At 47.5% G+C, this 13,210-nt stretch overlaps 2 protein-coding genes across 2 annotated transcripts; both read right to left on the reverse strand.

Moving 5' to 3' along the window:
* Positions 1-4,608: 4,608 nt before the first annotated feature.
* On the reverse strand, positions 4,609-8,042 carry AtWU_06785 (cullin family protein; the record flags this gene model as incomplete). Its single annotated transcript, XM_035501894.1, has 7 exons — positions 4,609-4,774; positions 4,834-4,864; positions 4,917-4,984; positions 5,034-5,154; positions 5,201-5,576; positions 5,632-5,793; positions 6,936-8,042. The coding sequence occupies 7 exons, from the start codon at positions 8,040-8,042 to the stop codon at positions 4,609-4,611; spliced, it is 2,031 nt and encodes a 676-aa protein (XP_035357787.1).
* A 1,734-nt stretch (positions 8,043-9,776) lies between these two features.
* AtWU_06786 (acyl-CoA oxidase) lies at positions 9,777-11,788 on the reverse strand (the record flags this gene model as incomplete). The annotated part of the gene is made up of 7 exons (XM_035501895.1): positions 9,777-10,303; positions 10,356-10,410; positions 10,470-10,989; positions 11,038-11,187; positions 11,237-11,356; positions 11,410-11,608; positions 11,665-11,788. 7 exons carry the CDS (start codon positions 11,786-11,788, stop codon positions 9,777-9,779), a joined length of 1,695 nt encoding a protein of 564 aa, XP_035357788.1.
* Positions 11,789-13,210: the final 1,422 nt, after the last annotated feature.

Here is a 13,210-nt window from a genome sequence, read left to right on the forward strand (position 1 = left end):
TTTCCCCATCATTCTTCCCTGATGTGGGTTGGAATGATCGAGGAGCGAGAGGGACCAGCAGATTGGGTGCGAGCAGATGCAGGGACACAGAAGGACCAGAAAGCTCACCATTTATTCTTCGAATGTGGCCGGGGCTGTAAGATCCGGAGGATCGCAAATATTGCCTGTCCTGAAAGCAGCCAACGGTGAAACGGTGGTCCGAAGGTGCTAGGCCGCTCACAATGAGGTCAAGGTTGCTGCTAACTGCTAAGGGAGGCGCTTTGGCCGACACGGTCAGACTCAGACCCGTGGACCGGCCCTAAGCAGGCTACCAATTACCAGTTACGTGACACGTTTATTTGCGCCCCTCAGAGTCCGGAGCATGGCGAGCGCCCGATTGTCCGATCCTGTGATTGCCTTGACCGCCACGGAAATGATCGGCCAGGATCAAGAACCTCGCTCTCTCACGGGAGGCAGTGGATGTAAATTGGATTAACCGCCCGCTCGCCAGACGCTCGAGTAACCGAACAAATCCTCCTCGAAGGCACTGCCATTGATCCACCTTGCCAAATTCCCGTCCTCCTTATGGGGAGAAGGGCTGAGCAAATGAGCAATATTTGCTGAAATGAGTCTAAACCCAAGGTCAAATAAATTAACTCGCCCCTCCAAATATCGCGCTGATGGAGAACCAGAAGGGAGGAGACAGAAAAATTAAGACAAAAAAAATTAAAATAAATAGAAAAAGAAAAAAAGTCCAATAAAATCCCCTAGTTGTCACGAGGAATCTCCGTTTACGACCAAGGACATGAATCCTATTGACCAATTTCCTCCGTCCGTTTAGCTTCGCTGCCTTGCTCCACCGGAGGAAAGCCATGGGCACTGGCGGTTGACACTTGGACTGGTTGGTTGGCAGGCCGGCAACAGCGTCATTGAATTATGGGGCCCGTTCTCGGCGACCGCCATCCGAAGCGCCTGGGATCTTTTCCGCTCTTCACGGTGCCTGATCCCCTCGTGGATGTCGTGCGGAGACAGGGAGGGAACTGTGCACAGTCCAGCGCTTCGACGTACCGCCGCAGCCAGCTGTCGTTGGGGAATTTGCTCCCTCCTGGCCGGGGACCACGCAGCGCTCCCCGTTGGGGAGCACCCGGCGATACGCCTGCATCCCATCACCAGCATCAGGGAGGCTCTCAATTACAATTACTGCTTTTAAACGCTCTTTTTGACTGCCAGGCTAGCCAGGATCCGGCGATCGGGTCATAAACTCCACGTGCTGTGGCACTTTTATTGATCCTGCTAGGATTCCGCATGTGGCCGAGATGGGAGCCGTTCGAGGTGGGTAGCCGGCCACATGGTTGAGGTAACACCTTAAACCAAGTTAGCACTGCTACCTTGCCTCCCAAATTACTACCAATCTGATCGGGATTTCTCACCATTAACTAACTACTAAGGCTTGCAGGGGTGGTCATAGTCTACCGGGATAAGAAGGGAAGCGAAGGAAGGAAGGGATGGGAGGGGGGTGAGAAACACACTTCCACGATCGCATGATCTGCTGGCTCCCTGACCGGGCTTCACTAGTTTCCTTTTTTTTTTATTAGAGTAAGAAGCCTTTTCCTCTCGACTCATACCAAACCCCCTCCAATCGAATGACCACCTTTTGCCGGCCGCCGTTCAGCTCCAACTGACCTACCCATTCGACCCCTCTTTGTCTCCTGGACTAAAGCTGCTCTCCACGCCAACCCACATGTCTTGGACGTACGCGAGCTTTAAGCGCCAGGAATGAGCGGCTGAGAGAGTTACGCCATCCACTTTCGGGGTGCTAATGAGCCTCCAGCAAGAAGCGCCGTACGATCATGACATCGCCAATCCCATTCCAAATTGCTCGGTTTCCCTATCAGCAGACAGTCCTGACCCGCCACCACCACATCGTGCGCCTTATCGCAGCCAGCCTTGCCTCGTTTGGGTCCTACCACCTGCAGGCAGAGACTAGACTCGATCAAAACTAATAAAAATAAAAGGCTGTTTTCCACCACGACCAGAAAGGCAATCCCAGCCAACCCAACCAGAGCAAAGCACTAATGCCAAGCAGACAACGGCGGCAAACCGTGCCCTCCAAGATCAGCGACGCACGTATGAACCAGCCTGTAGGTACCAACATGCATGACCGACCAACCCATCCAATCTACCCTGCATCACGGACCACCCAACTGGAGCGACCAAGCGCTCGGTTGATGTGATGTATAGAACCCATACTAGTAGATAGTAGCTAGTTAGCCAGCCAGCAAAGATACGTAAGTCTAGACTTTTGACGTGTCTGGAACATGGTCAAAGCCCACCACCACACAGCATGCACCGATATGACTGGAAAGAGGAAAGATGCGAGAGATGCGCCAGGCTCCAACCAAAGAGATCATTGATGTGTGTAATGAAATGAAAAAACTCACCGGACCATGAAATGTCAAATGCAAAATGTAAAATGTCCAAGCGTCGCGCGTTTTCCAATCGATTAGTTTAACTGGACAAGATGCAAAATAACCCCTCTCTGTCTGTCTGTCTGTTTCTCCCTCCACCTCGGCTTGATTACTTTAAACGCCTAGTTACTTGGTAGAGACTACTACGTACGTAGATAACCAACTAAACTAAAACTAACTAACCAATTAGTGATCCAATCTAACATACGCACGATTTCATCATCATCATAATGTTTTCATTTTTCTTCTTTCCTGCCCTTTGGTCCCCTCTCTACTATTGTGGGGATGTGTGGTTGGGTTTCTGGACGATTGCGTGGTGGGGTAAGTTTAGTAGACTAGACTAGATATGCCGCACAGCCAATTCATTCCATTCGATCTTTCGCTCTTTTTCCGACTTGTGTGTTTCTCCGGCCGGGACTGCATTTCCAAAGTTCCACTGCGAACGGTTTGGAGTGAGACATTGGACCGACTGCCTTGGCTGATCTGATACTTTAGTACAAAGTTTGATTGATTAGTTGTAGTTTTTTCGTGTGTGTATTTCGTACATAGATTTTAGTGATGAATAAAAAGATACGAATTTAATTCTCCGGTGTCAGTGTAAGTGTACCTGAGTAATAATACTATGGAGTAAGTTAGTCATCTCGCACCCATTAAGTAGTAGTTATGCGTGCGCGGGATATATATTTTGAGCTACTGCTAATGCTGGTCACATTCCTACTGTGCCACAACGCAACGCATGTCATTTCGATCTGGCACTTCAACTTTACTCTAAGGAGTGTTACTAGTAGGGATTACTACTTATTAGCCACATCACAATCCTAAACCGAACTTGATCTATCAGTTACTACTTACTATGTACGACTTACTAAAGTGACAACCACTATGATCGCACTTCCATACCGATAACTAAACCAGGGGTCAACCAACTAACTAATAAAACTCCCTAGTTCTAGTTCAACCCACTAGTACTCAATCAAACATATCAAATCCCTACATTTACTAGTAAATAGTACCAATAACAAACAATCCAAATACTAATTAAAAATCACAACCAAAAAAATAAAATCAAATCAAATAATAATAATAAACGATCAACGAATAACGACCCTATCGACCCTCGCCGCGCCAAGAAGATGCTTTGCAGATCCAACCAAGCCCCAGCCAAATTCCGTACGTTCCGCTTCTATTTACCCCTGGATCGACTATAATAAGTAAGTTTTTAAACTCATATGGAATTAAGATACATACGTAGGTTAGGTACCCAATCTAGAAGATGTTTTGTTTTGTTTTGTTTTGTTTCGCCGAAATAACCCCGAAAATAGAAACCATGTGCCAGGCGGGTAAGTAGACTACTAACTAACTAGCCATGTCAATCATGAGAGAAAATGGAAAGTAGGTACTACTAGACGTAATTGCCGAGCCGTCGAATAGATTTTTGTCTTTTACTTTCTGTGGAATGTGGATTATGATCGTGTTCTTGTGGATAATGCAATAATTAGTGTGAAACGGGGAGAGGGAGATGGGTTGACTACGTAGTTAGCTAGCTAGCTAGCTAGCTAGCTGGTTCGCTAGGTAGGTAACTGGTTAGTTTGGTGTGATGGCTGAGGTGAGCTGAGTAAGACACGAGTGGCTCCGATCTTCACTAGTTAGTTGTTTGGTCTGGGGGGATTTAGGACTGATTGGGTATGCTGGATGTTTGATTTTGGGGGCGGATTCTCAATGTTGTGAATGTTACCTGGATAGGTAGGGATTGAGTCACGGGTGTTGATGGAGGGAGTGGTAGTTACTGATTGGGAAATATTTGACGCTCGCTTCTGTAGTATGTACTGATTGGATGGTGTGACTTATTATTCTGAGGAGGGTGGATTTAGTATAAATATATGTATGGGCTTGCGCATGAGGTGTGGTGCTGATGAACTATCATATGATTATCTCTGACACAATAGGCATGGAGTAACATGCTTTTGATAGGTAGTCTTGAATCTTATACATACTTTTACTCCAAACTATACTGCACGCTACTATAGTTCGGTTGAATTGGTCTCTTAAATGTATCCATAACGCCATGGTATCATATACTCATATAACAAATACATATAGTACAATAAGCGTCCTCCCTATCGACTGATTGCCAAGTCCCAAATCTCGTATTTACCGTGCCTTAACAGCTAGATTGCAACGACTCATTCTGCTTCGTCTCATGTTCCCGGGGCCGCATATGGTCCACAAATGAGCCTAGCCGGATAGAACTTCGGCGATATACATGCTTGAAGAACACTTTCGTAGGTGGTATACAGCTGACAATGAATACGACCCACATTTCGGTTCTGTATTTTGTCGTTAGAGCTATATCTATGGCGAGATAGAGAAGATGAGTGCTACTCACTGATTCCAAACAATGACTGTTCCGATCTGTTCTATTATGTCTGTTAGCTCTCATGTCGCCGTGAGCGATCAGTATCCACTCACGGCTCGGATCTTCGATTTTCGTCAGAACAGTCAATTGAACGGTTTTTACTATTGTACATGCCCCTGCCCTATTCTGCGTCAGCGTTGACTCATTTGATAAGAGGGGAGGTGCAGTACACGACGCCAAATCCCATTAGTACGCAGAGGCCAATCCGGGTCGCTATCGAGAAAGCGTGGACCCGTGCAAGGAACGAAATTGGGTATAACGCGAGCACAAAGTCGCAAACAGCAGACCAAGCTGTCAATGTTAGACATGGAACCACAGAAGCGAGAAATACACTCACGCCCTTGAATATAACCGAATATCTGTATACGGCTGCGATAAGGACAGTACTCCTTGGTATATGCCTCCCACAGCATCCTCCTCGGCGAGCATTGAAGCATCATGAGGATGGCAGCGACACAGTTCACGACGAGGTTGCTGCCTGCCAAAGACCAGAGAAATATGCTTCTGGCTTTGGTTTGATAGCCTTGGACTTGTTCGAGAAACGCGACAATGGTAAGCTTCCCCAACCCAATCGCAACGAGGGCAATTAATTGGTTAACCCAGCCATAGAGTAGTGCCATCTTGCTCTCGTTGAAACTTAGCATGTCCTGCGGAAGGCCAAGCCCGTATGTAGCCCCGACAGTGATCATCGCCATGCTTGCAGCTCCCAGAATCTGTTGCATTGACTGATGTTAGCAGCAATATAGTGAGTTCAGGAAGAGGACTCACAAATGTAGCTATTGCCAAATAAAGGTCTTTTGCCACATTATGAATTAGTTTGGACGCAGCAACGCATCGAGCGATCATGAAGATGATCGCCAAACCAAATTCGACCCATGTTACAATGAAGAATGGCCGTCCAAAGCCATTTGGATGCTCGTCGCTCATTGACTGATAATTGTGAAGTATGCTAGTTTGCTACTATGGCGCAGTTGCTGCATTTCTAGTAAAACCAAGGTCAACTTGAGTCGCTCGGCCAGTCGCTTTTGGGTGACGTGGAAAGAGGTAGTGGTATTGCTCGGCACAACGCAATTCTGAGTGCCTACCACGACGAAAGACAAGCTACCACCGCCTCATAAGTCGAAAAGAATAAGAAGACGAGGATTGTGACGAACCTTCCGGTGGAACCCAAGTTGAGATAGCTGCAATTGGGTTGGCTGTCAGGTGACGGACCGCCTACGTCAACACCCAGGGTCTTGGGTCTCTCCACAATAACTGGAAGTTTCTTTTGGGACTCGCTGTTCCTGGCTCCTGAGTGAGATCCGATATCACAAATCCCGATCTGCAGATACAGTGCGAGGTCGAGCCTCCTCAGCCGTGCCTTGCAAGCATCCGGGTGGGCCGGATATCCCTATTGACATCATCGCGGGTGGGTATCCCAGCATAACCTCGGAGCTACACACCAGCCCGCAATGATTGTCGCCCAATGTTCGTTTGACAACCTAGTTTCGCATAGAACAGTCGCTGCAACGGTGGATGGATGATAGTGGTGTGTCGCGTAGATCACCATATACAACATCGTGCCTATTACGAAGACGAACGGACCTTGTTTTCCGACTTGCCCTGTTATTGACCCGAGCGCATCTCAAGTTGCTTGTTTCCCATGGCATAGAATATTCCGACAGGATGCGCTGACCAAGAGCATTCCATATGCGACAGAATGACTTTGTTTCTTTTGGTGCAGCGACAGACCGAGGTTCCCGAATCGTTCGAAATTGCTATAATCGCTTTCTCTTTTTAGCAGGACTATCTTCTTGGTCATGTCTGGTTGAGGACACCCCTGGCGTTATAATGGATTGTCCCGAAGCTGACGTAGCTCTCCTACCGGCGTACTTCCTCTTAAATTCGCCCTGTGGTGCCTTGTTTTGGGAAAGGTGACAGAATAGGGCGCATATGCATATAATAATGTCAGTCACGATTAACCCTCCACGACGTTCGGAACTATGCAAAAGAGCAAGGATCATCGGCGCAATCAATCTGCCCCACAAGATAAGGAGAAAACAGGTTGACAGTGTGGGTGTGCGCTCCCATACGGCCTTGGCATAATAAGGACAGTAGTACCTAGCCTTGTCTAACGTCGTTGGTTCTGTCCACACTTTCCACCCTATCTGAAGACATTCCTGGCAAGCAACGGGACTGGAAACTCGCTGTGAGCATGTAGCCTTCCTGCAGTTGAAATAGAACGAGGCCATTTTGTTAGCCATGAAACATTCAAGGCGATCGGACCAGAAAGGCTTCAGCTCGCTTTTCTTGTCATATGGCTCGTGATCTACTAGCCACCGCGACCAGCGCCCTAAGACCTCAGAGGCAGTAGCGTTTGAGCCATAGAAGTACTCCCGATGTTTCATACCATCACCGGGGCATATATCATCACATCTGAAGTTCTTCAGCTCACTGTGGGCGAGCCTTTCGAGTCGTTTATACTCCCAAATAGGCATTTTAGGATCCTGTACCAACTCCCAGTTCTTGAGTTTGCATTGCTTGTCGAGCTCTTTTTTGCGGTCTTCTGGCCGATCCGTCGATCCAATCTTGAAGCGCTGACATTCATCCTTACTGTCTCGGTAGACGTAAGCATATCCCTTGTTATTTTCGTTGTAATGACCCCGAATGATGTTGTGCATGTGAGAAAGAATAGCCTCTGTCGTAACCTTTGGTTTGTCACCCTCTGCAGGACCCGGAATCTGCTCCTCTACAGCATCCTGAAATACATCATTCATTCCTGGTGATACGGCAGCACTCACAATGCTACTGCTGATTCTTGGTGTCTCACGTGATCGTGGTGGTGAAGAGGGAGAGCCGGCCATTAGTTGCCGCAGAGCATTTAAATTCGGGTCAGCTGGATCGGTATCTAACATGTATTGCTGTACTGTCTTAGACTTCGGTGACGTAGAGTTTCCTGAGCGTTCTATATGATCAGCTGAAGTTACAGAGGCCACTCTTCGTCTGAATTCCCGCCTCGCTGCAAACTGAATTGAAGGGCTTCGATCCCCGGGGCTTGTAGGTCGAGCAGGGTCACTCGAGATAGTAGCCACATCGTTAGGTGAAGGGGAGTCGGAAGTCTCGTCATTGTCGTCTGATGTCAGGTGTGAAAATAATGGAATGTTTCGAGGGAACGAAGGAGTGGAGAAGGGAGATGTCATAGTTGTCTCTGTGTCGGAAAATAGCGTTGAATCTTCGCGAATGGGCAGATCGACAAAGAGGGACTGTGGGTGATTCATATAGACCAGCCATGGCAGGGATAAGCAAGGCAGATTCAGAGGTAGGCCACTGAGTATGATTATGCAAATCAAGAAACTGTTATTCTGCGGCTGTGCTCTGTCCATATTTTTCCCCTCACCCAAACCAGTCAGAATAGCCACCTCCCCTCCTATAGCCTTGCACCAGTGTAACGTGCTTTACCCAAAAAGTGCATTGCTTCGTTATATCATGCAGTAGTTGAGACGGCGGTAGTGTTAGCGCATTGCTTAGTTCGTTCGGACCACCCAAATTTAGATCCGTCGGCGCTTGGGAATGTGGCTTATCTCGAGACAACGGGGCGGAAGTATTTCCCGCTTAAACCTGATCACATGTATGCTTGAGAAGCTCAAGTACTCTATGGCTGATTTGCTATCTGACTATGCGAAAATCCGATGCGTGAAGGTAGCATCCTTGCGTGGAAGATGTAGCTCCGGATACGTGGAGCGCAAGCAACTGAGGCGGATGCTGCCCCAAGGGTGTTATGGTTGTCAGAACTGGGGTCAAACTGTTTCCCCTCACAAGATGTCTAATACTGACTCGCGTATGCAGCCTATTGTGGCTGGACAGGCATGCTAAACCCATCGTTGCTTAGCCTTAGACCATCCGGACGGCGCTAGTCTAGGGTCCCCTGCTGTTGTCTAGTTGGTATCACATCTCAAGGAATCATACGGCAGGAAAATATATGAAAATTCCATTCATATTCAGCCTGTATTCAAAAATATTGTAAGATATGCATCAAAGTATCCAGGGCCTTGACCGTGAGGCTCGCCGTAAACCTTACAACCACTAATAAGGGGATGAGAGCAAGTTCTGGATAGCCCGGCTTGGAAGATGGAATTTCGAAGCAGATCAATTATTCTGTGCTAAGACTTTTGCTATAGCCAAATCAAAATGTATCAACGTGGATGGCAGGGGGTGGCATCAGTGATGGATGTACGTCCTGCCTCCGACAGCCCATGACAAACTCCCGAGTGCGCCCAATGAAAGTCGTATGTATCATCAAATTGGGCAAATAGCCCACGGGCCATTTGGACGCTATAGACATGGCCAGAAAAATAGCGAGCGTTGGTTCTGCAAAAATGGGAGTTACTAATGATGCTTGTTGTAAACTCGGGTTTTTGATTGACATACCACATCACAGTGCAAACGCAACAATCGCATTCCTCATCTCCGCAGTCGCAGCCAAAACAAGGCTTAGAGACTGTCTTGATAGGTCGCTTAATGGAAGAGCCAGAACTGGAGGAAGGAAGGGTGAAGTTGACAGCGGAGGAAACGGACGAGGCAGCCATCGTGAAGTGCGTTTGAGTTTTGAGGATTTGTAGTTGTAGAATATTAGGATGAGAGTCGACTCTTGTATTTCACTTGAGAAGAAGAAAGGATCAGGAACGAAGCCCGACCAAGAACCAGAGATGAGCCAAAAGTCGAGGCAGAAGAGAGAGACGCCATCAACGTCACTGACCAGCTCAGGACCCACTAGACCCTTCTGGGGTTAGCCGAGCCGATCAGCTCAGGCAGCAAAGATCCACCGCCCATTTCTTCTCCACTTCCACTTTGACTCCTTCATCCGTCTACTTCCGTCCACTGTTCTCTCAGCTTCACCCGCAGTAATCAGTCAGATTGTGGGATGCTATATACTCTCAAAGTCTGTGCTCTCGGCTACCTCCATAATCCAGGCTAGGGACTGCGTCTCCCGTATATATAGGGCAGGTATTGATGAAAGTCTCCCATCTAGCCGGTGACAGCATCGGGGCGGTGCAGTATGGCTCGATACCCAATTCGTCCAAATGCCTATCTAGCTGCGACATCACACTATCGCACGCTTGGCACTCCATATCATATTGAGATGCCCTACTGAGCCTCAGCTGCTCCACATACCAACTTGAGTCATTCCTCACCGCTCCGGCTTCATATAGCGCCAGAAAATTGGGATCAACACCCGCATCAACGGCTGCCTCATACGCCATCCGTTGGCCTATAGCCAGAAGCATGGGGCGACAACGGGGTAGTACTAGACTGTTATATTCAGGAGTCCTGTGACCTTTGGCTCTCTTCAAGGACTCTTCCATCTCCGCAATGAACCCTGCCTCGTGTCGTCCCAAAAGGGAGTCTGGCGTCTTGGCATCGGGTATCCTGAACCGGCCAAGAAGCAACTCAGTAGCAGAGCCTATAAGGCATTCAGTATAACTGTAAAATATGAAAGCTGGATAATCACACACGAATGGAATTGACCAGTATTTCCCCTTCTGCTGAAGCGCTAGCTCGGACATAAGTCTAGAAGGACCGTGTCAGCCGCCTGTCAAAGTACGAGACATACGAAGACCTGACCATACCTCCATTTCCATGAGACCGTTGGTAGGAAACATTCCCCTGGAACCACTTCTTTCGTTCAACTGCTTGAGACTTTCACTTCCATGCTGAACGAAGACGACCTTCAAGATGATACTAAGCGCATGTTTGAGTCCAGGGCTAATGGAAGGGCTTCTACGTTGCTCGATGACCCAATCCGCAAATGGGTCTAGTACAGCAACCTCAGCCAAAGCATGTGCAATAGGTAGCTGCTGAGTTGTATAAGAGATGATTGGGACTCTTTTGCCATGAAGTCCTTCCTGAACTGTGCGACGCTGGCTGTACTTGCCCACGGTGAAAGCGGCACCCTTTAGAAAGGGAATAGTCCATAGACTGACAGTTAGTGTTCCTGTGCTCAGCCGATCGACAGCAGTGAGGTACTGATCACGCATGTTGGAAGGCCTTGCAAGGTCTCCCAATATGGCGGTCGACGGGAGATGGACATGATCGAAGGAGGTAAGGACGAAATCTAGTAGCCTTCCGGCCCCAGGAGCTGGAAGACCCCTAACATTGTTATACTAATCGTTTTTGGTGCACGCAACGAGTACCAACCATGCTTTAATTCCCCGATACATCTGTCGCCCATCGTTGAGCGGAACAATGAACTGTCGGGTGCCTCGGTCCTCTCCTTCGACTATCAAGCGCGCAAGCACAAGCGCTATACGTGGTATCCCTGCAAAAGGTGCAGAGGGCGGCATGAGCCTCTTCATCTTAGCATTCTTATGCTCAAACATGGAACATGATACCATACTTTCTTGCGGCAGGTGTTGGTGTGTCAAGAATAAAGCTACCATCGGACTGCCATATGGCAACTGTTTCGAGATTTCTCGCATCGCAACCGTGCCCAGCCTCCGTCATCATATAACTAGCACTGCTCAAAATCATATCAGCAATGTCTTTGTAGCCTACTGAGAGGTCACATACACAACATCAAAGTCGAAGATTTGTTTCAACAACGGCTGAAGGTCCGGGCGCTTCGGGGCCAGTGAGGCAATGGTTCCTCCCACCGGATTGTAGTGAACACTGAATGCAGACTGAGCGGCTATATCCCGAAGTATAATGCCGTCAGTGTGTGCCTGTCGAAATTTTGGTGTGAATTGGAGAACATCGTCCGGGGCCAATCCTGAGAGATTGATCGTCAGATTGCATGGATAAGCGAAATGCAAACTAAAGACCTACGCCAGAATCGAGCAAAGGCCTTGGCCCGGAGATACGAGCGTTCCAGATGAGCATCCCGAGGGCCATCCTCATAATGATGCTTGAACAGGTCTGTAGACAGCAGGTCAACTGTAGATGATTGCATGACTGGACAATATGATCAGAGAGTTGCGGATCCGACTTTGACAGCAAAGAATTAAATATAACTCCATGAGCTTTGTGCCTCAACACGACGTGCCAGTCGGCTTTAAGTATCGAATATGTCGCACTGCAAGCTGAACTGGCATACTTTTATCGTTCCAAGCGTTCAGTTAAATTGGCACTCCCTCAGACCCATGCAATGTAAAAACCAGCGGCTTGTGCAAACCAAGTGCAGATCGGACAGCAACTTGGCTTAGAGTTTCTACCGCTGGGCCTCCGCGTATACAACAAGAAATTAGGCCGAGCTTCCGAGCTGCTTAAGCTCTGACACCGGATTTTCGTCCGTCCAAACTCTGATATCCACATTAGTCTGAGCCCAAGTTAGGCCTACCACAGCTGACCTAGGGTGCTGTCTTTTATGATTATTTGTTGAGACATTCACTGCAGCCAGGCAGCTGTCAGCTGATCCTTCGCCTCTTCTTCCTGCGTGGCCTCTGACTACCACCTCTTCCAACCAACCCAACCACAAACCATCTTCTAGAGAACTAGATAGAATTTGCCCCTTCGTCTTGACATACTTACGTGTCGGCAACACCCTCATCAAGCGCCTCATCAATGAGGCGAAGAAGGCACATAAGCAACGCTAGAGCTGAATTATACCTATAACTTCAGACTTCTGTTCATTATTGTAGTATCTATTAGCAGTTCTAGCTAAATATACCAAAGATTAAGTACCGACGACAGTAAGCTAGACAAGTAGACACCATGTAGTGTTATATATTGATAATTCAGAGCTGGTAGATTCCAGGTTTTCAGGCAGTGGAAAACAATATGATAATACTCAATTCTGTAATTATTATCATCCTCCTTTTCAGTCCACTCAGTATGCAACTCGCTGATATTATAGCCTAAATTAAGTAACATTAACTTGTCTGAGACTACTTAGTTATTATCATCTGGAGATTCTCTATATTGACAGTACAAAGACCAGAGAATAAACAAATAATTCAGTGCATTCAAAACATGTCTAACAGCAAATATCTGAATATCCGGTATGATTAGCCAGATATTATTAATAGTAGTATTGTCATCTGCAACAATAGGCACAGATACACGGGTTATATCAGTGAGCGTCACAGTAGTATATAACAGCGGATATGTATGATGCATGAGTCCCATGTACATTGATTCTGAGAGTAGTCAGATAGCGAGTCCGCGGGGTCGAATGCGAATGCACATTCCAAGATTCCACTGAAACTTTGTAATTGATCATTGAGGAACTGCAAATCGTTCAAGGCATATATTAAATTAACAAGTGAGTCACTATCATCGGGCGTCTATAGAATTTAGTATGCTTTCAGACCACTGAAAGAGTAGGTCATGGTATTATTTTGCTTACCCCGCTATCTGCATATTTAACTTCTAT

This window comes from Aspergillus tubingensis (assembly GCF_013340325.1).
Source record: "Aspergillus tubingensis WU-2223L DNA, scaffold_8, whole genome shotgun sequence".
NCBI lineage: Eukaryota > Fungi > Ascomycota > Eurotiomycetes > Eurotiales > Aspergillaceae > Aspergillus > Aspergillus tubingensis.